This window comes from Pimephales promelas, chromosome 6 (genome assembly GCF_988280905.1).
Source record: "Pimephales promelas chromosome 6, fPimPro1.hap1.1, whole genome shotgun sequence".
In the NCBI taxonomy this organism is placed as follows: Eukaryota; Metazoa; Chordata; class Actinopteri; order Cypriniformes; family Leuciscidae; genus Pimephales; species Pimephales promelas.
In genome coordinates, this window is record NC_142774.1 from 4300260 (window position 1) to 4324706 (window position 24447).

The 24447-nt window shown below is 36.1% G+C and overlaps 1 protein-coding gene across 1 annotated transcript in view; it reads right to left on the bottom strand.

Moving 5' to 3' along the window:
* Positions 1-2519: 2519 nt before the first annotated feature.
* The window catches only part of tbc1d9 (TBC1 domain family, member 9 (with GRAM domain)), a 34491-nt gene continuing 12563 nt past the window's right edge, over positions 2520-24447 (bottom strand). Inside the window, exons 6-21 of the mRNA XM_039685466.2 lie at positions 22931-23138; positions 22328-22534; positions 20700-20873; positions 18841-18991; positions 15355-15569; positions 15151-15268; positions 14722-15007; positions 12665-12794; positions 12479-12577; positions 12313-12381; positions 9010-9250; positions 7967-8032; positions 7672-7758; positions 7441-7509; positions 7250-7353; positions 2520-5751 (exon numbers count right to left, since the gene is read on the bottom strand). Coding sequence (XP_039541400.2) covers positions 5065-5751; positions 7250-7353; positions 7441-7509; positions 7672-7758; positions 7967-8032; positions 9010-9250; positions 12313-12381; positions 12479-12577; positions 12665-12794; positions 14722-15007; positions 15151-15268; positions 15355-15569; positions 18841-18991; positions 20700-20873; positions 22328-22534; positions 22931-23138 — 2911 coding nt within the window. The 3' untranslated portion in view covers positions 2520-5064. The remainder of the gene's footprint in view (positions 5752-7249; positions 7354-7440; positions 7510-7671; positions 7759-7966; positions 8033-9009; positions 9251-12312; positions 12382-12478; positions 12578-12664; positions 12795-14721; positions 15008-15150; positions 15269-15354; positions 15570-18840; positions 18992-20699; positions 20874-22327; positions 22535-22930; positions 23139-24447) is intronic.

Below are 24447 nucleotides of genomic sequence, written 5' to 3' on the forward strand. Positions count from 1 at the left end.
GATAAAATCAGAGAATTAATGAATGAACATAAACAATGAAAAAATTAACAAATACATAAATGAATGAATATATAAATACAAACAAACAAGAAAGAATGTTGAAAATGCGGTTCAACTTAATTCATCAAATTAATTAATAAAACATCTTAAAACATCTTTTTGCATTTTAAACACACACACTTCAATGCATTAATGAAGCGGACGCTTGAGTTGCATCAGAGAGCTGCTTTTCGAGTGCGCAGATTAAAGTAGACTTTGATTTTTGGTTCATTCATAAACGACAAAATGTACAGGGATGATTGACTGTTTGTATTGCTTTACAATCTATGGCACAATACTTGGATCGAGAGTACAAAAGATAGGAGGTTAAAGATCAAACAATCCTTGATAGGTGAGCGGATAACCGGAACAGATAAACAGCTGACATTTCAAGAGGTTTATGGTGGGACACTGCGTTAGCATGTTAAAAAGCTCTCTTTACAGGGGGGTTTGATTCGGAGAAAAGAAGAGCTGAGGGAATTTAAGCTGAGAGAAGGGTTTCTGCCTGGTAATGACGCAAGGCTTGTTGACAAAGACAGCATGGTGTCTTTATTCAAGTGCTAAGTGTCTCCTGTGCTGGGACACTAGCGTCTGATTGGACGCCTCCACTCACACCCTCTGTACGTCATTGGTGACCCGACAGAAAGCGCAGGGAGTGCATGGGTATTTCATCCAGGACACCACAGCCTTCGTTACAGCCCTGAACTCTCACAGACAGCAGAGAGTTGAAACACTCAGTCAAACGTGTGCAGATGAAAGCGTCTCTCTACTGGCCTCTTGTGGACAGGACTCTCAGCAGCGACACACTCACATTCAGCATGACCAAGCAGAAAAACACAACCCTTCTGCTGGAGTCTGTGAGGTACACAAAATGTCGCCTGAGAAACTTTGCGTTCCCTGTCCCCCGAGACATAAAATGTCCCCCCAGAAACTTTGCATTCCCTGTCCCCCCCTAGAAACTTTACGTTTTCGTTAAAAGGTCCCCTCCAGAAACTTTAAATTCCCTGTCCACTGAGACATAAAATGTCACCCCACAAACTTTGTGTTCCCTGTCCCCGAGACATAAAATGTCCCCTCAGAAACTTTACGTTCCCTGTCCCCGAGACATAAAATGTCCCCCCAGAAACTTTGTGTTCCCTGTCCCCCCGAGAAACTTTACATTTTCGTTAAAATGACGTTAAGATGTCCCTCCAGAAACTTTATGTTCCCTGTACATTGAGACATAAAATGTCCCCACAGAAACTTTACGTTCCCTGTCCCAGAGACATAAAATGTCCCCACAGAAACTTTACGTTTCCTGTCCCAGAGACATAAAATGTCCCCACAGAAACTTTACGTTCCCTGTCCCAGAGACATAAAATGTCCCCACAGAAACTTTACGTTCCCTGTCCCAGAGACATAAAATGTCCCCCCAGAAACTTTGCGTTCCATATGCCCCCCGAGAAACTTTACGTTTTCGTTAAAATGTTCCACCAGAAACTTTAAGTTCCCTGTCCCCCCCGAGAAACTTTACATTTTCGTTAAAATGTTGTTAAAATGTCCCCCCAGATACTTTACGTTCCCTGTTTCCCAGAGAAACTTTACGTTTTCAATAAAATGTTGTTAAAACGTTCCCCCAAAAACTTTACGTTCCCTGTCCCCCCAAGAAACTTTACGTTTTCATTAAAATGTTGTTAAAATGTCCCCCCCAGAAACTTTACGTTCCCCGTCTCCCCGAGAAACTCTACGTTTTCGCTAAAATGTTGTTAAAATGTTCCCCCAGAAACTTTTCGTTCCTTGTCTCCCCGAGAAACTTTACGTTTTCGTTAAAATGTTGTTAAAATGTTCCCCCAGAAACTTTACGTTCCCTGTCTCCCCAAGAAACTTTACGTTTTTGTTAAAATGTTGTTAAAATGTTCCCCCAGAAACTTTACGTTCTATGTGCCCCCCAAGAAACTTTACATTTTCGTTAAAATGTTGTTAAAATGTTCCCCAGAAACTTTACATTCCATGTGCCCCCAAGAAACTTTACGTTTTCGTTAAAATGTTGTTAAAATGTTCCCCCAGAAACTTTACGTTCCCTGTCTCCCCGAGAAACTTTACGTTTCAGTTAAAATGTTGTTAAAATGTTCCCCCAGAAACTTTACGTTCCATGTGCCCCCCAAGAAACTTTACGCTTTCATTAAAATGTTGTTAAAATGTCTCCCCGAGAAACTTTACGTTTTCATTAAAATGTTAAAATGTCCCCCCAGAAACTTTACGTTCCCTGTCTCCCCGAGAAACTTTACGTTTTCGTTAAAATGTCCTCCCAGAAACTTTACGTTCCTGTCTCCCCAAGAAACTTTACGTCTTCGTTAAAATGTTGTTAAAATGTCCCCACAGAAACTTCACATTCCCTGTACCCCATTCCCAGTCCCCCGAGACATAAAATGACAGCAAAAAAAAAAAAAAAAACAGCAAATGAAACAGAACTGAAGAGTGTCTGACAACAGGACAGGACATTTCCGTTTATATGTTTAATTCCGGGAAGTGGTCTGAATCATTTACAGGTCAATTTGAACCATTCACAATAAAAAACAGAAACTTAAAAAACAGCAGCATGAAATAAAGAAGAAACTCGTCTATTTAAAAAAAAAAAAAAAGTTATAAGAAGGTGCACAGACATCATGCCTGGTGAGAACACAGCAAGAGAAAACCAGCACAGGGTACACTATAATAAACAGTGAACATCCGATACTAATATACACAGCTGGACTTCATCATATCTGAGACTTCAGGTTACAAACATTCTCACTTTTTACAAAGAAGAGAAACCCAAAGTGCAGGTGCAAAGGAAGTGAGAGAGGAAGAGAGAAACGAGAAATCTGGGAAATTACAGGTGATTATGTGGCACATCGTTCCAAAAATCCCAGTATTTCACGTCCCAGTTAAACCTCACGTACGCATTTCCCCATTATTCCAGTGAACGCTCTCACAATAAAGATGCTTCACTATACTATAAAAACAAAACCATTCTGTATTCTTAATCTGTATTTTTGTCTTATTTTTAAAGTAAAATTATCTAGATTGCACAAGGCTATTTCAGAGAATATGATATGTACAGTATGCATAACATGTTTTAAAAGGGCATTTTTTTTGTATAGCATAAATCTAAACATTTCTATTGAGGTTCATCCTTCCTCCCCCCCCCCCCCCCCAAAAAAAAATAAAATTCATAAATTCAACATATTTTCTAAAAAAAAAAAAGTCATGTGATTGCACGCAGTTTTGTTTCCCGAGTAAACTTTTTTTTTAGATACATTTATTGGAACACAACCTAAAAATACGGATTAAGAAAATGTTTTTCTCAGACTAGTGAGCTATTCTAGTCACGATTACTGTGATAAACAGTCTAACTGCATTAGATATTATTAGTAAACATTTCTGTATATAAAGTACATCAAGCACATTGTATTATCCAACAGTTCCTCTCAGACTCTGTACAGGTAAAAAGGTCATTCTGTCGGTCACATGATGCGCCTCCGGGGGAAACTCGTTACAGTCGGTCCATAACGAGCTCACGCAGACATGACGCCTCTGAAGTCTCGCTCTGATTTATTGGTTTAGAGGAGATGAATCAGGTGGCCAGTTAAAATGAAAACACTCTCAACATTTACTGACCCCCATGTTGTTCCAAAATTGGACTTTTTAAGGGAGAACACAAAAGGAGATATTTAGCCAAATGTCCATGCTGCTCTTTTCCATACAATGCAAGTTAATGGAGATTAAGACCTCCCAATGACAATAAAAGTGGCCAAATTAATTATTATTAAAAAACATCCGAGTCGCTCAATAGGATTGTGCGAATTTAAGATGTTATTTGCTATTGAATGATAAAAAGGATAATTGAAAATTATGCTATTAGTTAATCACCCTCATGTCGTTCCAAACCCCTAAGACTTTCGTTCATCTTCAGAACACAAATAAAGATATTTTTAATGACAATTTAACGTTTTCCATCCCTCCATTGACAGGATACGCAACTACAACTTTAACGCTTCAGAAAGTTAGTTCGTAAAAAGACTTTATGTTCATTAAGAGGCTTTATATGATGAACAGATTGAATTGAAATCAATCTAAATTAAATCAGTTCATCATATAAAGCGATTGAGTCTCTTCAGAGAGTTTGGACTAAACCACTTGGATTGGTTTTACGATCTCTTTATGAACTACACTGTAAAAATAAATATGCTTTACCTAAGCAACAGATTACAAGCAATATTTTTATTAAAATTTAACAAATTAGCATGGAGTAATAATTAATCAAATTATTCCTTATAAGTTAACCATTTCAAATGAGTAAAGTTTACACCAAGAAATTTAACAAAATATCTCACTCAAAGACAGACGTCAAATATTAACTAAGAACTCTTTATTTCATATCGCCAACATTGAAGACTGATCACTGAAGGAGAAAACCGTCATTTTAAAACAAACACCGATCACCATAATGGTGACTTCAATTTATTTATTTTGTGGTAGTTGTTGTAAGTTTTACTCATTTTAAATGGTTAACTTTTAAGGAATTCATTTGATTAATTATTACTCAATTCTCAAATTTAATTAATAATAATGCTTGTAATCTGTTGCTACTATTTTTTTTGAGTAGATAAAGCATATCCATTTTTACAGTGTATGTATATGAAGCGACGAGGTTGCGTAGCCTGTCAATGGAGGAACAGAAAGCTCTCAGATTCATTAGAAACACCTCATTTGTGTAACGAAGATGATCGGAAATAATACGGGTTTGAAATGACACGAGGGCGAGTATATTTTCATTATTAGGTGCACTATCCCTTTAAGAGAACCCAATTAAAAGTGCATTTTTTAGCTTGACGGAGACGGTCACCATTTACTGTCATCGTGTGGGAAAAAACTAGCCTCAATTTTTCACTAAATAACCGCGTCTCACAGAAGATAAAAAATCATGGAACGACAGGACGGAGTAAATGAGGCTGGATTTCTCATTTTTGGATGAACTACAGTTTGTTGTTTATTTGTAGCACGTTAGCCTGATAGCGAGATCTCATAGTCACTGCTGGACATGTGTTGCTGCCCCACCTTGCGAACGTTCTTGGCGTTGGTAATTCTTGCTGCGATCTCGACGGGCTTCTCGAAGTACTGGACCAGGGCATGTTCTGTGAGCACAGAGGCCAAGAACTGCTCGAACGTGATGGCCCAGTCCTTATCCACGCTGGCGCTGTGAGGAAGACCCCCTCTCCCACGATGCACCGCTCCCCTATGCGTCCCGCCGTTGCGTATGAGAACCGTGTCGTCTGCGATGTCATCGCACTGCAGCTCGTGGGAGCCGGCACTCAGGACGGAGTACGAGGACACGGACGTGTCGTCTTTGGTCTCGTCGTCCGAGATGAGCATGGCGGAGGACGTGCCCGTGTCTTTGGGTGACGAATCCTCTGGTTTGATGATGTCTAACGGGCCCGTGACGCAGGAGTTGATCTCGGGATCGCTGGGTTTGTGTCTCGCTCTCTCTCGCTTGCTCATGCGCACTGGGATGCGGTCGTCCTCTTCGTCGTCGTCCTCCTCCTCCTCGTTGTCCTTGTTGAAGAGCTTCCCCACCTCTCCCATCTCCAGGAGCAGACTGGTGACCGTGGCGGTGGCGTGATACAGCTCCTGCTCGCTCGGGTCTTCGCTGAACATGTTGTAGAGAGTCTTGCACAGCTCGATGAACTGACTCTGAAGACAGAAGAGAAACATTTCAGAACAGAGTCACCTGTGAATAAACTAACCTGATGTCCTTGTCTTGTGTAAGATTTATTTAAATATTGTATTAAATAATTAGTAGCTGTTAATGACATCTAATTCATTCCTGTGTGTGTATATATAAATATATGAAGAGTTCAGATGCAAAAGCCTCTAAATGCCATTTGAAATTTTCTTCTTTAATGATGATTTTTATCAAGCTTGTAAGTTCAGTAATTTCACTTAAATGGCAATGATAATTACCTATTAATTGTTATTTAAGTGAAATTACTGAACTTAAATATACAAGTTTGATAAAAATCATCATTAAAGAAGAAAATTTCAAATGGCATTTAGAGGCTTTTGCATCTGAACTCTTCATATATATTCATATTAGGGCTGTGCAAAGATTAATTGCGATTAATCACATCCAAAATAAAAGTTTGTGTTTATATAATATGTGTGTGTGTGCTGTGTATAATTATTTTGTATATATAAATACTTATGCATGCATGTATATATTCAAGAATTATTTGCACATAAAGACTATATATATATAATCTATATTATATATAAAAATAAATATTTTATATATGAATAACACATTTTCTTAATGCATGCATGTGTGTGTATTTATATACAAAATAATTATACACAGAACACACAGATATATTATGTAAACACAAACTTTTATTTTGGATGCGATTAATCGTTTGACAGCCCTAAGATATATATGATAAATATTATATGATATATATATATATATATGTCAATATATATAGAAATGTCAATTTATTATAAAAAATTTAATATATATATATATATAAAATTGTATTTACATTTTTTATAATAAATTGACATATACAAACACATTATTATAATTTTAGTGCAAAATATATACTATTTTATTATAATATATACAAGCAAATAATTTTTTCTAACTTAAGAAATGTCAATTTATTATATTAAATATTTGTTTGCTAAAGATGCCAATTCTCACACACACATACACATATATATATATAGCCATTATATTACATAATATGTTAAAATCTAAAAATTAAAAAAAGTTTTATCTTGAGAAGTGTCAATTTATTATATTAAAAATTTAATTTAATTTAAATCCAATTTAAAATTTAATTCATATATATTAAATTTAGTTTTGTTTAAACTAGTTTTGTTTAAACTTAAACACAGTTCAATTATAACACACAGTTATAATTTCTCTGATTAAATTTCAAATATCAAAAACAAAATATACTAGCTATCTAGTGAAAATAACAGACCTGTTTTCCAGTGACTGTTAATCACATTCAATGATACACATATTAACTTCACATTCCTGTCTCACTGTGTGATATACTGACAAAACAGAAAAGGTTTATATCCGTGCTCAGCCTCTGAAATGACTTTTCTTTACATTTGATGGGTTGGGAAAGGAAAAGCATGCATCTTTAACAGGTCTTGAGGTAACTTCGGTCTCCAGATGTACCTGGTTGAGTTTGGGCAGATCCTTCATGTTCTCCAGCTTCGCTTTGGTCTCCTGGTTCCACAGGCGCAGGTACGTGCGGTAATCTGGAGTGTGTGTTTTCTTAGCTACATCACAGACAGAAAGAAGCCTATTAAAACTGGTCAACTCTGATTCACTTTCATCTGCATAAATGGAGAGGATGTTTCTCCCACCTTTATCATTCTTAAAGGTGACCCTGACGAATCCATCATCCTTCTCGCTTCTGTTCTTGGGGTCGAGGCCTATCCACGAGAGGTCAAAGCATCAGTACCAGTGATCACAGGTTAAGTGGTAGGCAAATCAACATGTTCATATGGTGAGTGAGTGAGAGAGGGAGTGAGAGAAAGAGAGAGAGTGTGAGTGAGTGAGTGAGTGAGTGAGTGAATGAGAATGATGGTCAGTACCGCTGGAGGTCTCGGGGGTGATGTCCTCGAAGAAATACTGCGTGGCTTCACAGGCCGAGTCCGGCTCCTCCTGCTCATGGTGCAGCTCTGGGAACAACAAACACTGCATATTCAGTGTACGCCTCAATACAAATCATTTCTATTTAGACAACAATATAAAAATCACTAAATATTAGTGCTGGGAAATGATCAATCACATCCAAAATAAAAGTCTGTGTTTACTTAATATGTGTGTAATATGTATATAATATAATATATATAATTTTCTTATTTACACCCACATATTCTCCCCTACCTGGAATTACATGAATCTTGTAGAGAAATTTGAGTTTTTCCGTGAGGTCACCGTGACACAGGACACCTGCAACACAAGCCAAGCATTTTAAATGTGCACAAACAATCAACCCGTCACACTTTAGTTAGATTTAGTTTAAATTTAAACATATTTATTTCATATCAAACATTTTCATTTTGTATTTAACAAAGCAGCACTAAATATAGCCAAAAACATCTCAATAAAATAAATAGTAAATAAAAATCATAACATTTATGATCATAATAATTTAAAATGATTTAGTAAGCATCATTAAATATAATCAACATCATCTCAAAAATAAATAAAAAGAATTGAAACCATAACATTTATGAAAACAATAATTTAGCAAGCACCACTAAATACGACTAAAATCATCTAAATAAAATAAAAAACTTAAATAATAAAATATTTAGCAGGATTAGGCGTTATTAAGCATCTCATTTAAAAAAAAAATACAAAAATAACATTTAAATTAATAATAAGAATGTTTAATTGTTATATTAAATGATTAAACAATTAATATTCTTTTTTTCTTTTTTTGTTACACTGATGTCCACTTATAATTTTTTTCCCACATTAATATAATTTTCTGACCTAATTGTAAATAAATGTAAGCTTTCATAGTACATCAAACTTTCATGGAAAATTATTTAAAGACACCATGAAATAAAAATGGACAATTCGCATGTTTTTTAAGCATTTATTATAAATGATTTATCCATTCTTTTATTCATGATTTTTTCATGTGCCTCATTATCTTTCATCAAAATAACCTCCCCTCACTCTCACAGCATCATCTCTTCTCTTCACTGATGATGCGTTCACTGGCGTGAGGGCGGAGCAACCTGTCACTCACATGATATCCACCAATAGCAAACCACAACCATCCAATCAATTCCTCATGGACAAAATCAAGCCCCGCCCTACATTTGTTCTTGTTCGAGAAGCGGTTTTACTCAGATAACTGATCGCTTCATGTCGACTTTAAGGAAAATGTGATTCCCCAGATTAGAGACACTCACTCAAGCCGCTGATGAACTCTCTGAAGTTGATGAGCGCGTCTGCGTTGTGGTCTAGCAGACGGAAGAAGCGCAGGGCCAGATCGTCGGTGTGTGAGCCGCAGGCCCAGGGGAACAGCAGAGCGAACAGGCCCTTGAACTGCTCCAGGTCGATGCGGTACTGCTCCAGGTACGGCAGGCTCGGGTCGTGGCGGCTCATGGGGTTGCTGGTGCTGCCCCAGTAACAGCTGGTCAGATGCTCGGCCTAAAGGTGTTAAACACACACACACACACACAGGTCAGGAAACTCTGTTAGAAAGTCAATGGGTATGCAACACATGACTTTAAACATTAACACCTGAATGCTCCTGCAACGGTGTTAATGTGCTTCATCATCTGACGAATAAAATCATCTCCTTAAACTGTATGATTTGAGGCGTAACACACATCAGCTGGATGAGTTACATGCACACAGTTCAACATTTAGGTTTGGGGGTTTATTTAAATTATGTATCAAGCACCAGTAAATATGACCAAACTAATAATCAATACAACAATAAATGAAAATAAAAAATAGCATTTAAATTAATAATATTAATGGTAATTTAAAATGATTTAGCAAATAATCTAAATAAACTATATATATATATATATATATATATACACAGTATATGTATTATATATATGATTAATCGCATCCAAAACGATTAATGTGACCGTGTGTTTACATAATATATGTGGATGTACTGTGTATAATTATTTTGTGTGTATATATATATATATATATATATATATATATATAAATAAATACACACACATGCATGCATATTTAAGAAAAAAATATTTATATATTTTATATAATATACTGTAAATTATATATAAATCTATATACAGTATATACATGAAAATATTTCTTAAATATATACAAGCATGTGTGTGTATTAATATATATAAAATAATTATACATAGTGCATCCACATATATTATGTAAACACAAACTTTTATTTTGGATGGGATTGATCTTGGTTAATCGTTTGATATATATATATTTTTATATTAATTATTATAAAATAAAAAGACCAAAAAAAATGGATACATAAAAGATTTTTTACATTTTTATATTAAATGAATAAAATAATGAATATTGATTTATTAATTATTATTATTATAAAATACACACTACTGATGATGATGATCATAATCATTTAAAATTATTGAGCAAGAACCATTAAATAATAATACAAATATAGCAAGTTTAAAAAAAAAACATTTCAATTATATACAATTATTAATTAATTAACACTGATTTAATAATAATTATAAAAATTATTCTTTTTTTTACTCCGCTAGGTTGCATCATTTGTTAAAAAATGCTGTTTTATGTGACTTTTAATCATTTCCATATGCAAAGCGTCCTCTGATTAACAACGACAATTATTCCTTTAAATGAACAAGGCATTTGGGACATAAACGGCTTCAGGAAAACTCTCGGAGCGGCTGCTATACCATTACGAGCTAATGAATGTCCTGAAGAACAGCTAAAGGGGAAGATGCACGACTCGCTAATAAAAAAAGTCATCCATCTGCAATATATTCACACACTCACGCCATCCATCAGCCCATATAAGGAGTCGTCATTATCTAGCTTTGTTCGGGAAGCATACACACTCTTCAACCTGGCTTACACATTTCTATAACTCACTTCTGTTGAAGGATTATTAGGCTACACAAATTAGGTGAACACCCTTGTTACATCTACGCTAATATTAGTCTCTGTTTATCCCGAGGTTACCGTAGTCCGCCGGATCCGGTCCGTATCCAGATCAGATGGCGAACCTGCACCTAGACACGACCACAACTCAGACCACAAGAACCAGACAAGTCCTCCACACGGACACTATGACCAGCTTGGGCTCCATACCGGCGTGACGAATCCCATCTTCAAGCAAAAGGAACCGGATGAATATTTGAATGCCACCGATCCTGATCTGAATTTTAACTGGCTGAATGATAATCACACCGTGTTCGTTCGCTGGCCAGAGGAGAACTGAGCCTGTCTACTGAGATTTTTTCCTCCATTCTCACACCTTTGAGTTTGGGTTCCCTGGCACTCTCGTCTCTAGTTTAATATTCAACAACATAAAGGTCCTTGTAAACTGTCAGAAATGTTCATATGCTTTTTTTAAGTATTCGTCATCCTAAAAATTCGTCACGAGCAGTGAGTCTGATGCGTATTAATTTATATGTTGCAGAATTTTTTTATTTTTTTTTTCCCCTCACTTATTAAAGGAGTAGTTCACTTTTCAAAAAACTTTTGCTGATAATTTACTCACCCCCATGTCATCCGAGATGTCCATGTCTTTCTTTCTTCAGTCGAAAAGAAATTAAGGTTTTTGACGAAAACATTCCATGATTTCTCTCCATATAATGGACTTCAATGGGAACCAAACGGTTCAATGTCCAAATAAGAGTTTCAGTGCGGCTTTAAATGAGTTCAGACAATGAATAAGGGTCTTATCAAGCGAAACGATCGCTAATTTAATAAATAAATAACAAAGTTTAAGTTTTATAAGCTCAAATGCTCGCCTTGCTCTGTTCTGTGATGCGCGTTCGTGACTCTACCGTTCGAAATCGTTCATCAAAATGAACGAATCTTTTTCCGAGTCAATTCATTAATTTCTTTCGTTGAATCAAACAAATGACTGTTCATTTTGAAAAACTGTCTTCTGGACTTTGAACCATTTGGTCCCCATTGAAGTCCATTATATGGAGAAAAATCCTGGAATGCTTTCATCAAAAACCTTCATTTCTTTTCGACTGAAGAAAGAAAGACATGGACATCTTGGATGACACGGGGGTGAGTAAATTACCAGCAAAAGTTTAACTACTTCTTTAAGTCGAGAAACAGGATAAATAGGATAAAATTTTTCAATAATAGAAATCACCATGAAACTTCCAAAGTTGATTACTTACACAAGTATATAAAAACATGTATTGCAAGTTTTTGAAATTTGTATGTTTAATTATGCAAATTAGGCTTTATCTAATTAAATATGTGTGATTTTGCATATATTTTCGGTAGACCGATCTGAACATATGATAAAGCCAGGTGCATTTGTTTATACACAAGATGAATCCTGATGGGATTTCAGGATATATGCTTTCATTACCTAGAAAATCTAAATATACTGTCCATAGCCTTAAAAAAGAAAAAAAAATCAATTTTCAGCACATTTTTAATTTATAAAGCACAGCGCTACGTAAATAAAGGTGACTTGACACACTCGTGTTGCTGGAGTCGGCTCATGACCTCGTCGTGTAACTGACCTTAAAGAGTGTGTAGAGCTCCTCCAACTCATCAATGCTGAACGGCGTCTCCGTCACGATGGTCCGCACCTGCAAAACCAGCGGATTAGCCAATCATGAACGAGTGTGTGTTTCATTAAAACGAAAAGATCCACTGATTGAGTCAGTGTGGAGAGTGTCACATTACCACATTGCGTTTGGTGGTGTCTTCAATGGCCTGGATCACTCTCAGTCTCTGTTTGAAACGCATCTGCTCGATCACATCCGCCCGAATGGAGCCGAACTTCTGCGGATGACACGGACAGAACACATGAACACACTCCGGTGAGCCCTGTAGCATATACATCACCATGAGAAACTTCGATGAACGAACCTCATACGAGCAGCGCACTAGTTTGAAGATGTCCACCTCGGGGTGAGGCTCGCCATTATCCGTCAGGAGCGAGTGAAGATGAGGGATTGGTGGAAGGGTGCTGTCCTTATTAGTCACGCTGTCCAGATACCTACAACACACACACTCGTTTGTGTCAGCATACTATATACATGTAGTACAACATGTTTGTAGCACAGCACCACATTTAGTCATACACTCATTATGCAGCATACTATACACAATACTCACTCTGCTGCACACAAACGCTGACTATGTATACTGAGTACACACTACACTTAACTGATCTTGCAGTATGTACCATAGATATCTATAAAGGCTAGATGTCTTAAGGCGGAGTTTCTATCGTCATCACCGGCGGCCATCTTGTCCCAGGCAAGCTGATGTAAGATGAGTGGTCAGGACGAACACAAATACTCTTGACGGATTTACAAACGGTTTGGTGTCTTACAAACTTTATGAACATGGCTATAATTATCTGGATGATTATTTATTTATACACTTATTATTTATTATTTATTACTTATTTATACTACATTATTCATAAGTATGCAGTGTCATAACTACATCTCTGACGTTTATAACAAACCAAACCGTTTGACAATCGGTAGAATATTGAGCAAGTTATGGTCATTTAAATAGTACATGTACCATTAACACAATGTTACGAGTGAGCGAGCTGCCTGTGACAAGATGGCCGCCAGGTGCAGACGTCGACCATTGGCCATAGATATCTAGCCTTTATATAGATATCTATGGTATGTACTCTATGTAGCACATAATCCCTTTGTATGAACATAATACAATACATTTGTGTATAGACTCACTATATAGTACACTACATGCAGTGTAGTGTATAATCAGTGTAATATGCAGCATACTGTACAATCATTTGCAGCACAACATAAACTTAGTTTCCAGGCAATATGTACTCACTACTATGTAGTACAATAAGAACTATGTACAGTATAACGACTTTGCATAAACAAACTTTGCTTACAGTCCATATATACTAACTACATAGTATGCTGCATACACTAAATCTACAGTAAACTGTATACTCTAGTATGCAGCATATGATCACTTAGCAGCACACAACTGTGCTTATGAATTACATTTTCACACACATTACAGAATATACACTATACTACAAATTTCTTAATTTCTTGTACTATGTAGTTTGCAGCCTATACTATTTACCTTCGCTTATAGACTATGGCTGTGTCCGAAATCTCCACTCAAACCACTACTATGTAGGGGGTAGGGAGTAGAGCACTATATAGTGAGCTCACCAGCATAATAGAAACACCACTTTCGGACACTACTCGATCGTCTCTCGGCGCCGTTGATTACGTCCTTGCTGTCGCCCGTCCGCCATTTTTACGATCAGCGCAATGCATGATGGTATATAGGGCTTGGGTTAGTGACCATCGGTTGTACACTACTTTTCAAAATGCATTCTGGGATACATCTGAGTGGATTATATAGGGTATAAATATCATCACAATACATTCGGACAGCACTACAAAATGGCGAGCTCACTATATAGTCCACTATATAGTGAGTAGTGGGAGATTTCGGACACAGCCTATATTTATACTCATTATGTACCACGCTACATACAACAGATTTGCAGTAAAGTGTATATTCCATCTAGTATGCCGCATAAATAATAATTTTGCAGTATACAAAAGCTTTGCCTATAGACTTTGTCACTCACTACATACTTGCTTTCAGGTAACTCACGTCTCTTTACTAGCAATGCATGTACCAAAAAAACTACTTTCTCTTCCCCTCTTGCATGCATACCAGTTCCCCACACAATACATCAACTCCCTCTAGTGGGCCTTTGCCAATCAACATCAACACTCAACAGTGAACACAACAGCTACATACACTAAATTTGCAGTATAGTGTATACTCTATGTAGTGTGCGGCATATAATCACTTTGAAGTACAGCACATATGCCCGATCACTACACATGCTTACTAGATCATGCTGTACACTACACATACTCAGTAGTATGCGGTTGGCCTACCTGCCCAGGATGGTCATGGCTTCCCCGTCATCTTTACAGTCCAGCAGCTGATGGATGTTGGCGTCGAGCACGGACAGAGCCAGCTGGAAGATGACCTTGATGCCCTCGTAGAAGAAGCAGTCGACCACCACCACGGCGCTCTCGAAGGGCATGACGGACAGGAAGAGAGTGAGGAACCAGGAGAGCGAGATGGTGGAGATGACGCCCAGCGCCTGCATGCAGTCGTACAGCTGAGGAACGTAGACGTGAGCCAGCTCCTCGAACACACCCTGGTCCACCAAAGCACCTGAGATACACACACACACACACACACACTCTGTCAGATGTCTTGTATCCGAGCCATTGGTGCAAAATGAATCCCAATTTACATGAATCACATGGTTTCATTGTGATTAATGGGCCGAGAAGCTGGATGATCCTGGAGCTCACCTACGACTCTGGTGTTGTAGTAATCGGGAAGCATCCGCTCACACAAGGCCACCAGGAGCCAGAAGGCCTCTTCTTCTTTAGCGTACAGCAGCAGGACGGAGGTCACGATGTTCATGGCCTGTGGAGGAAGACGAGCGTGCGTTATGACCATGCTGTGTGTGTGTGTGTGTGTGTTGTTGGAAGCTGTGGGGATGTGCATCACACCTGGCAGTAGCCGATGTTGGGGTTGCGAAAGGCGTACGCAGTGAGGACTCGACGCAAGGCTGCGATGCCCATCTCGTTCTGGAAGGCCGGATGCTCCGGGAGAGACCGATGAAGGTCTCGCTCGATCTCCTCTGTGGCCAGGTTATATTTGCCCATCGACTTCTCCACCAGATCCTCGTAATAACCAGGATGAGTGGCCATCTCATTAATCGCCCCTGCACGCAGCAATACACACACTCAAAATTACACTAATTATTTAGAATAGATAATAACTTTCTTTTTTAATCCAAAACACTCCTGGAACAAAATTATATTATTAGGTCATGATGAGTCTAATTATAATGGTTATTTTATTTTTAATTTAATTAAACTCTACTTGAATTTAATTTAATTCAATTCAACTCTACTTGAATTCAATTCGACTCTACTTGAATTCAATTCGACTCTACTTGAATTCAATTCGACTCAATTCGACTCTACTTGAATTCAATTCGACTCAATTTGACTCTACTTGAATTCAATTCGACGCTACTTGCATTCAATTCGACTCTACTTGCATTCAATTCGACTCTACTTGAATTCAATTCAACTCTACTTGAATTCAATTCGACTCTACTTGCATTCAATTCGACTCTACTTGCATTCAATTCGACTCAATTCGACGCTACTTGCATTCAATTCGACTCTACTTGCATTCAATTCGACTCTACTTGAATTCAATTCGACTCTACTTGCATTCAATTCGACTCAATTCGACTCTACTTGAATTCAATTCGACGCTACTTGCATTCAATTCGACTCTACTTGCATTCAATTCGACTCTACTTGCATTCAATTAGACTCTACTTGCATTCAATCGACTCTACTTGAAATTCAACTCTACTTGAATTTAATTCAACTCTACTTGAATTTAATTCAACTCTACTTGAATTCAATTCAATTCAACTCTACATTTGTATGCATGTATTATGCATGCAATAATTTACAGGTACAATAAACAACCTCCAATGTTACAATTTGATATTTGATAGATATTCAAAAAATTTTCCTGGTTAGACTTTTTTTACCATGCATTAAAGACATTGCTGAATCTAACCTTTCTCTAATGATAAACCATAATATTTTATTAATTCTTATTTTAAAATATCATACTATTTTTATTTACATTTATTTAATAATTAATATATATATATATATATATATATATATATATATATATTATATGTGATAAATATATAAATAAACTACATTTTCTGCTATTTTTCTTGTTTGACCATGCAACTCAAAAGTTCTTGAAATACCAAACAATTTGCATGAAATGCATCAAAGAATTTAATAGAGGTGATTGTCATACAGGAAGTGATGCTGTATCTTTGCAATGCTCAGATCAACTGACATGAAACGCTTCTGCATTTCCACATGAGTCGTTTGGTGAACTACAGTTCAAAATGTATACATTACACCAACGTTTATTATAACTATAGTGCATTAGGCTAAAATTACGATTATCAATTGTATCCACCATTTTGAACAGCTTTTTTTAATGTTACCAAGAAAATGTGTCAATCATCACCAAAAACTATTACTGAAACAACACCATGAAAATATTTGGTTTCAACTTATAAATGTATTAATTTATCAATGTAGTCTTGTTCAAAAGGGTAATTTAACAGCAGCTGAGCAACTTGATTTCAAAAACGTGTAGTTTCCCCCTGCAATTACACAAAGCTGTGAAGAAACACAAGATTGTTTGCTTGTGCGGTCGTGTGTTTCAGTTTGTGCACTGGCCTATAAAACCCGACTCTTCAGAATAAGGTACTCAAATCTACAAACAGGAAGCAGGGCGACATACAAACAGGTACATGCACTGCACCACAAGATAACCACAAGAAAACAGGTGTGTGTGTGTGTGTATGCTCGTAAAAGAGAGTAAACATGTTGCAGGTTGTTAGTGAATATTCAACTGAATGCAAATGTCTAGTGCACTGCCTGGTTTTGCTTCACGACCCAGATTTCACAAGGGTGTCCTGATTTTTCTTTATTGTGTAATACAAAAATGTTCGTTAAAATGTTACATTGCTATATAAATAAATCAAACTTTGACTCTGAACTTTTCAAAATACACATTGTTTTAAGGCAATATTTTTAATATCTTGGTCAATTTTAGCAGATTAGTGCCGTGTGATAATATAGGATACATTTTCCGATACACAATCGTGCAGTTTAGCATAAATCGCCCTACGCTGGTGTACTCGATGAGTACCCAATAATAATAAGAGCTGCCCAATAATACAGTTACATTTTGCGACCAAATAAATAAATCAGGCAGCTGAGATTTGCTATACAGTTACAAATAAAAAAAAAATCTAACTTAAATTTCATAATTATTTGATTTTCAAAAACTATTTCTGTCACTCAACTTATGTCTATCTTCCACCAAATGACATCAATTAGTGACAGACTCTTTGATGTCAACAAAAAATGATATGAACAGACAGAAGTAAATTACAAATATTGTTTGCTCTTTGACAAATTGCTTTTGTAAAGTCACTGTGAATTAGAGCCCGACCGATAAAGGATTTTGAAGGCCGATACCGATACAAATATTTTGTTGGTTTTAAAATCCAATATATCGGCCCGATATTTTTTTTTTCAGAAACGCGCAACAAAACATGAACAAATTTCCCTAACATTAGTTATTTGTAGTTATTTAACTAAAATGGAATTTTAACTAATGCATTTTAAAAAGTAACTTGTTTCTTTTATTGTCAGAACAGAACAGACTGATGCATTAGCTAGCTTTGTGGTTAGCTAGTCTACGTATGATGAGCCATAATTTAGCAATGGATAACGTCATACAGCAAATTGTAATACATTTTCAATATCAGGCCAAGGAGAGATGATACGTCTCATTGCTATAACCGTCACGTCAGTCAGTCAACTACACTGTAACAACGTAACGTAATTATTACTAGCTAATTCCGCTTCACTCTCGGCTTATCGAACTGCGGCAAAACTGGACATGATAGTCATGCTTATTTGAGTTAAGAGAACTGATGGGGAATTGTTATTCAAGCAATGTATGTATCGTGACCAACTCAACGAGTGTAGCCAACAGGGACGGTGTAGAGTGCCCTCTGGTGGACAAACTATACAACTCCAACACTCATGACATGGTTCAAGCGTGTTTCGTCCGTTTTTATTTTATTTTTGGAATATTCATTTATCCGCCATTATAACTGCCGATACCGATATTTCGGAAAATGCCTAATATCGGCCTGCCGATATATCGGTCTGGCTCAACTGTGGATGTAATGTAAATGTAAAATGTATTTATTTTGGAGCCCTAACTGTGCTTGATTATCTGGGGTTATTAATTGGTAACGACAGATCTTGCGACCATTAGTCGGATGCATATTATCCCTTGAATTCATCTGTTTTTCTCCCCGTTGTCCGTGTGGGACGCAAGACGTCTGTAGGACTCACCAGAAAACAGGAGCCACAGCTCTCCTCTCATGTTCTCCGGGATGCCCTGCAGCACTAGGTCTTTGGTCTTCTCCGTGCGGTACATACACACTCCCTGGCCGTATTCGGTGAAGTGGTTCTTCCAGGCCTGCTCCTTCAGAAACTCTTTAGCCTGAAAACAAGCCATTAAATAGAGAGCATCTCATCAAAACTTCAGAAGTGCTGATGACGGAGACTACGCCTCGAACGAAGAAGCGAAGCCAGTGAGCCGTGAACAACATTAGCTTTCGATTCGAAATTTTGAAATGTGGTGCATTTAATGTATATGGAAGCTTTAGATTAGACAGAATCACTTAAACACTCCCCTGAATGCAAAACATCATTTTTGCTCTAGCGCACTGATACTGTGACTAAATGAACACAGCATAACTAGTTTGAAAAAAAAAAAGATACTTGAATCAGCAGGTTTTTCAGGTCAGCAAACAGAAACTCGGTCTTCTCATGAGTGTGTTTCCTACTAAAGCATCTCCTTTAACCTCAACTAACACAATAACATGCATCTTTACTTCAGGCTTTGAGTTCTGATGTGCGTTCGAATGCCGGTAAACACACACCTGTAACCGCACATTATATGCTAAAGTGGCAAACACAGCGTAATTAAGCCAAAGAACTACATTCCTTTAACCCTCTGGGGTTGTTTGATACAGAGTCACACTCGGGATGTTCGGGTCAAAATGGACCCAAAGGGCGGGATTCATATTTAAAAAAAAAAAATTCATGATTTTTTTTTTTTACTCGTTTTTTATAATATTTTTTCTTTTCTTTTTTGGTGTTTTGAGAAAATTTCAAAAATATTTTTTTTTTATAATTAGTATTAATGCAATAATTATGACAAAATTTCCCCCATTGAACATAATAGAAAAAATAGAGAAAATTTTTTTTTTTTTTTTTTAAAGCTGTATTTCATTTTAGAGTCAAGCCTAGGCCTCATAAAAGCAATTTTTGAAATGAGATGGATGCCATCTGGTGGACAAACTGAGCATTTTAAAAATGCAAAACACGTATAATCTGAATTTTTGGTGTGTTTGTGTATAAAAGTGTGTGTGTGTGTGTCTGGATGTGTCTGCTTTGCACTCTTGATGTTTTATAGATTCACCCCTTCACTGTTGTGTGCTTTTTTTCAAGATCGTGGCTGATTTGTAGATTGTACGCACAAAAAAGCTCAGTATTTTCACATTTTTGCCAATTTCCCATTTATTTTCTATGCGGGTCCATTTGGACCCGAACACCCCAAGTGTGACTATTTTTTTTTTTACAACCACTTAGACTACTCACATCCTGTTTTTTGGGTGTTCAAATACCAAATACCGTCCAAAGTGATTTTAAATTTTTTTTTATTTAAATTCATCGGGTTCATTTGGGCCGAACAACCCCAGAGGGTTAAATGAGAACAGTTTACTCGGATTATATCAACATTTAAGTAGAAATCGAACTATTTACTTAACATTGGTGTATTTTTAGCATATTCCTGTTGTTCTACGCAGTTATTTAAGGGTATTTTAGGGGCAAAAGCAGCTCTTGAACATGGTAAAAAAAAAACTGTAAAGCAAAAAACTAAAAAACAAAAAAGCGATATTGTTTGGTTTGGTCTTACAGGCGTCTATCAGAGCAGAAGCTAAAGCCGTAGATCAAAATATCTGAAAAAACCAAGACATTTTCCCACTCATAGACCCCCCCCCTCGAAGAAATCAGGACAGAAGTGGTTAAAACTGAAACTGAACGCTCGCCCCTGCTCAACCCTCTATAGATCCGAGCTTCTTCATTAGACCTGTCAGTAAAAGTGACTAAATTAAAAAGAGAAAAAAAGCGTTGTGTTGTACCAGTTTGGGGTTGAACTCCTCCGGGGAGCGCCGGCGGTACATGGTCATCAGGGCTTGTGTTGCGGTGGGAACCCTGCTGTCATTGAGATTGAACTGCCTCTCGCTCTCTCCCTCGGAGCCGAGAGCGCTGCACTGAGGACTGCATGACAGGACACTGCCCTGCTGCGAGTACACCTGCACACGGAGGAAAAAACATCTCTAGAACATCTCTTACACTACCGGTCAAACGTTTTAAATCGGTAAGATTGTTTGTTTTTAAAAGAGTCTCTTCTGCTCACCAAGGCTGCAATTATTTGATAAAAAAAACAAAAAAAAAACAGTAATATTGTGAAATATTATTACAATTTAAAACAGCGGTTTTCTATGTGAATATATAGTGAAGTGTAATTTATTCCTGTGATCAAAGCTGAATTTACAGCATCATTACTCCAGTCTTCAGTGTCACATGATCCTACAGAAATTACTATAATATGATGTTCAAGAAATACTCAACATTTATAATTATTATCCATGTTGAAAATAGCTTTTTATATTTTAATTTCAGGATTCTTTGATGAATAGAAAGTTCAAAAGAACAGAATTGATCTGAAATGAAAAGCTTTTCTAACATTAATCACTACCATTCAAAAGTTTTGGGGGCAGTAAGAATTTATTTTTTATTTTTGAAAATACTTTAATTCATCAAGGATGAGTTAAATTGATCAAAAGTTACAGTAAAGACATTTATAATGTTAGAAAAGATTATATTTTAAATAAATGCTGTTCTTTTGAACTTTCTATTCATTATAGAATTTTGGGGGGGAAAAAATGGTACAAGACTGTTTTCAACATTGAAAATTATAATTTCTGTTTTTTGAGCATAAAATCAGCATATTAGAGTGATTTCTGAAGGATCATGTGACACTGAAAACTGATGTGTAATCAGCAACAGTAATGATGTTGAAAATTCAGCTTTAATAAAATATATTAAAATAGAAAACAGTCATTTTAAATGGTCACAATATTTCACAATATTACTATAATTTTTTTCATCAAATAAAGCAGCCTTGGTGAGCAGAAGAGACTTCATTTAAAAACATAAAAACATGATAATGTCGATGTCGTAGACCTGCAATTATTAGTTATTATTTTATTTATTTTATTATTATTTTTTATTTATTTTTTTTTGTGGTAAGAGAGAAAAGATGTGAAAATAAACAGTTTTAAAAAATAAAATAAAAAATCTTACTGATCTAAAACTTTTGACCAGTAGTGTGTGTGTGTGTGTGTGTGTGTGCGCGACTCGCGCTGGCAAAAGGAGTCGGAACTGATTTAATCGATTTTAATGTTCTCACACAAAATAAACTTTTATTAAGCCATTCTCTAGTGATCCCAATGCTACAAATATCTATTAAACATCTAAAAGTATCTTTATGTGTGCTTTCCTTTCCTTCGTCCATGGAAAATCCTGTTTTTTATCCCCTTAACAAAGGTTTTCCATCATGTAAAGCGCAGTATTCCAACAAATCATACATCATTTAGAAGTTTTTTTTAATAGAGAATATAAAAAAATAAGTAATTTTGGAAAATGTGCTCATTGCGACTCATTTTGCCAGCACACACACACACACTACCAGTGTTGTTCGCACCTCGTCGTCTGAGCTGCTGAGACTGCCTGTAATTTCCCGCTCAAAGTAGATTTTGGACGAGGTCTGCTGAAGGAAGTCCGAGATCCTCTGCACAAGGAAGTCCCGGTCTTTGAGGTTGGCAAAGAGGAAGGTCATTTTGTTTTTGGTGCTGATTGACAGGGGGCTGGGAAGGACGTTGGAGCTATCGGCTTTCTCAACGATGGTCACCTGGTGGCGAGACAGAGAGATACAGGATCAGCACAACCCATTTTGTTTTCACATATTTCTGAGAGAAACACTGAAACTGTTTCTGACTGGATTGTGAAAGATGGAGGATAAATGCTTATAAACACTCAGGCCTGGTGTCACAGAAAAGGTTTAGATTACCGGTAAGTCAGGATAAGGCCTTATTTAATTAGTCTCTCAGCAAAAAACAAACATTACTGCATCTAAACAATGGCACTGACATATTATTAAGATATATTAGTGAAAGTTGCTTTCAGCTCAAACATCCATTTTACTCTGGGACTTTGTCTGTGAAACTGGGGGTCAATTATGTAAAGTTTTGATTAATAAAAAGTTTTATTAATAAGAGTATCATGTCATTAGCTTAGCAATACGGACCTCTCTGAGTGGGATAATCAGGCTGCAGGCGGTCTCCTCTTTACTGGTGAAGCAGATGTAGTTCGTGGAGACAAACATCTGTCCGAGGATGTGCATCTTGTTAAAGGGGGTCCACAGTGTGCAGTCTGTGTGGCCGTCCAATTTCTCGTCCTTCGGCAAGCGGAAAAGCGCCCGGTATCGCTCGCTTTTAGCCCTGGCGTCCAAATCTCTGAAGGTGCAGAAACAAATGTAATATTGAAAAAAGGCTGCTTTAAAGTTTCCTAAACTTCTTCTAAATGCATATTGCTGACAAAATTGGTGGAGCCGTTCCGCACGTCAAAGCGCTCTCGGATAATCCTCTTAGGTTGCACAGCGCTCGGAAGGAAAACCAGATTTGCTACTCCCAATTTCACCCAATTTTTAATCTTTCACTATTTTGCATGTCCACTCCCATCTTTAAGACAATTGCAATATAAATAACTTTTTTAATGTTCATAATATTAACTTAAAAAGTTCCATAAGCAGTTGTGACAAAACAAAAAAGTTACAGTATATTACTAAAAGAATTGATTTGAATCACAATATACATTTTATTTATTAATTTTGCTACACAGTGAAAGCATATATTACTATTTTGAACTTTGAACTTTTTGCACAATGCAGAAATAAAAAAAATTGTCTAGACTTTTTTTTAGACTTAATTCATTGTGCGAATATTTTTTTGCAAGAAATGTTACCACTGTTTTTTTTTTTTATAAATTACATAATCAAGTAGAAATGTATATATTTTTGTGTATATCTAGTTAAATTAATACTTTTACTAAATTACTACAGATTAAAAGTGCTTCAGGTACTCGTTTAATAATTTTCTCTCTTTTAAAAAAAAAAACAAAGTCTATTTTTAAACTTTATAGACAACATTTTGGAAGAATAATCACAACAAATTAACATTGTTATCGTTATAATCTTGTATAATAAATAATTTTTATATGTAGTAATTTAGTAACACTAAAGTACTTCAGGTACACATTTAATGGTTTTTCTCTTTCAAATAAAAAAAAACATATTTTTAAACTTTATTTACAATCTCGGAAGAATAATCACAACAAATTTAAAAATAGATATCCTTATAATCTAGTGAAATTAATACTTTTTTACTAAATTACTACACATTAAAAGTACCTTATCAGGTACTCGTTTAATAATTTTCTCTCTTTTAAATAAAAAATCTATTTTTAAACTTTATAGACAAAATTTTGGAACAATAATCACAACAAATTACCATTGTTCTCTTTATAATGTTGTGAAATAAATCATTTTTAATATGTAGTAATTTAGTAAAAGTACCTCAGGTACTCGTTTAATGTTTTTTCTCTTTCAAAAAAACAACAACATATTTTTAAACTTTATAGACAATCTCGGAAGAATAATCACAACAAATTTAAAAACAGATAGCCTTATAATCTGGTGAAATTAATACTTTTACTAAATTACTACACATTAAAAGTACTTATCAATTCATCGTTTTTCTCTTTTAA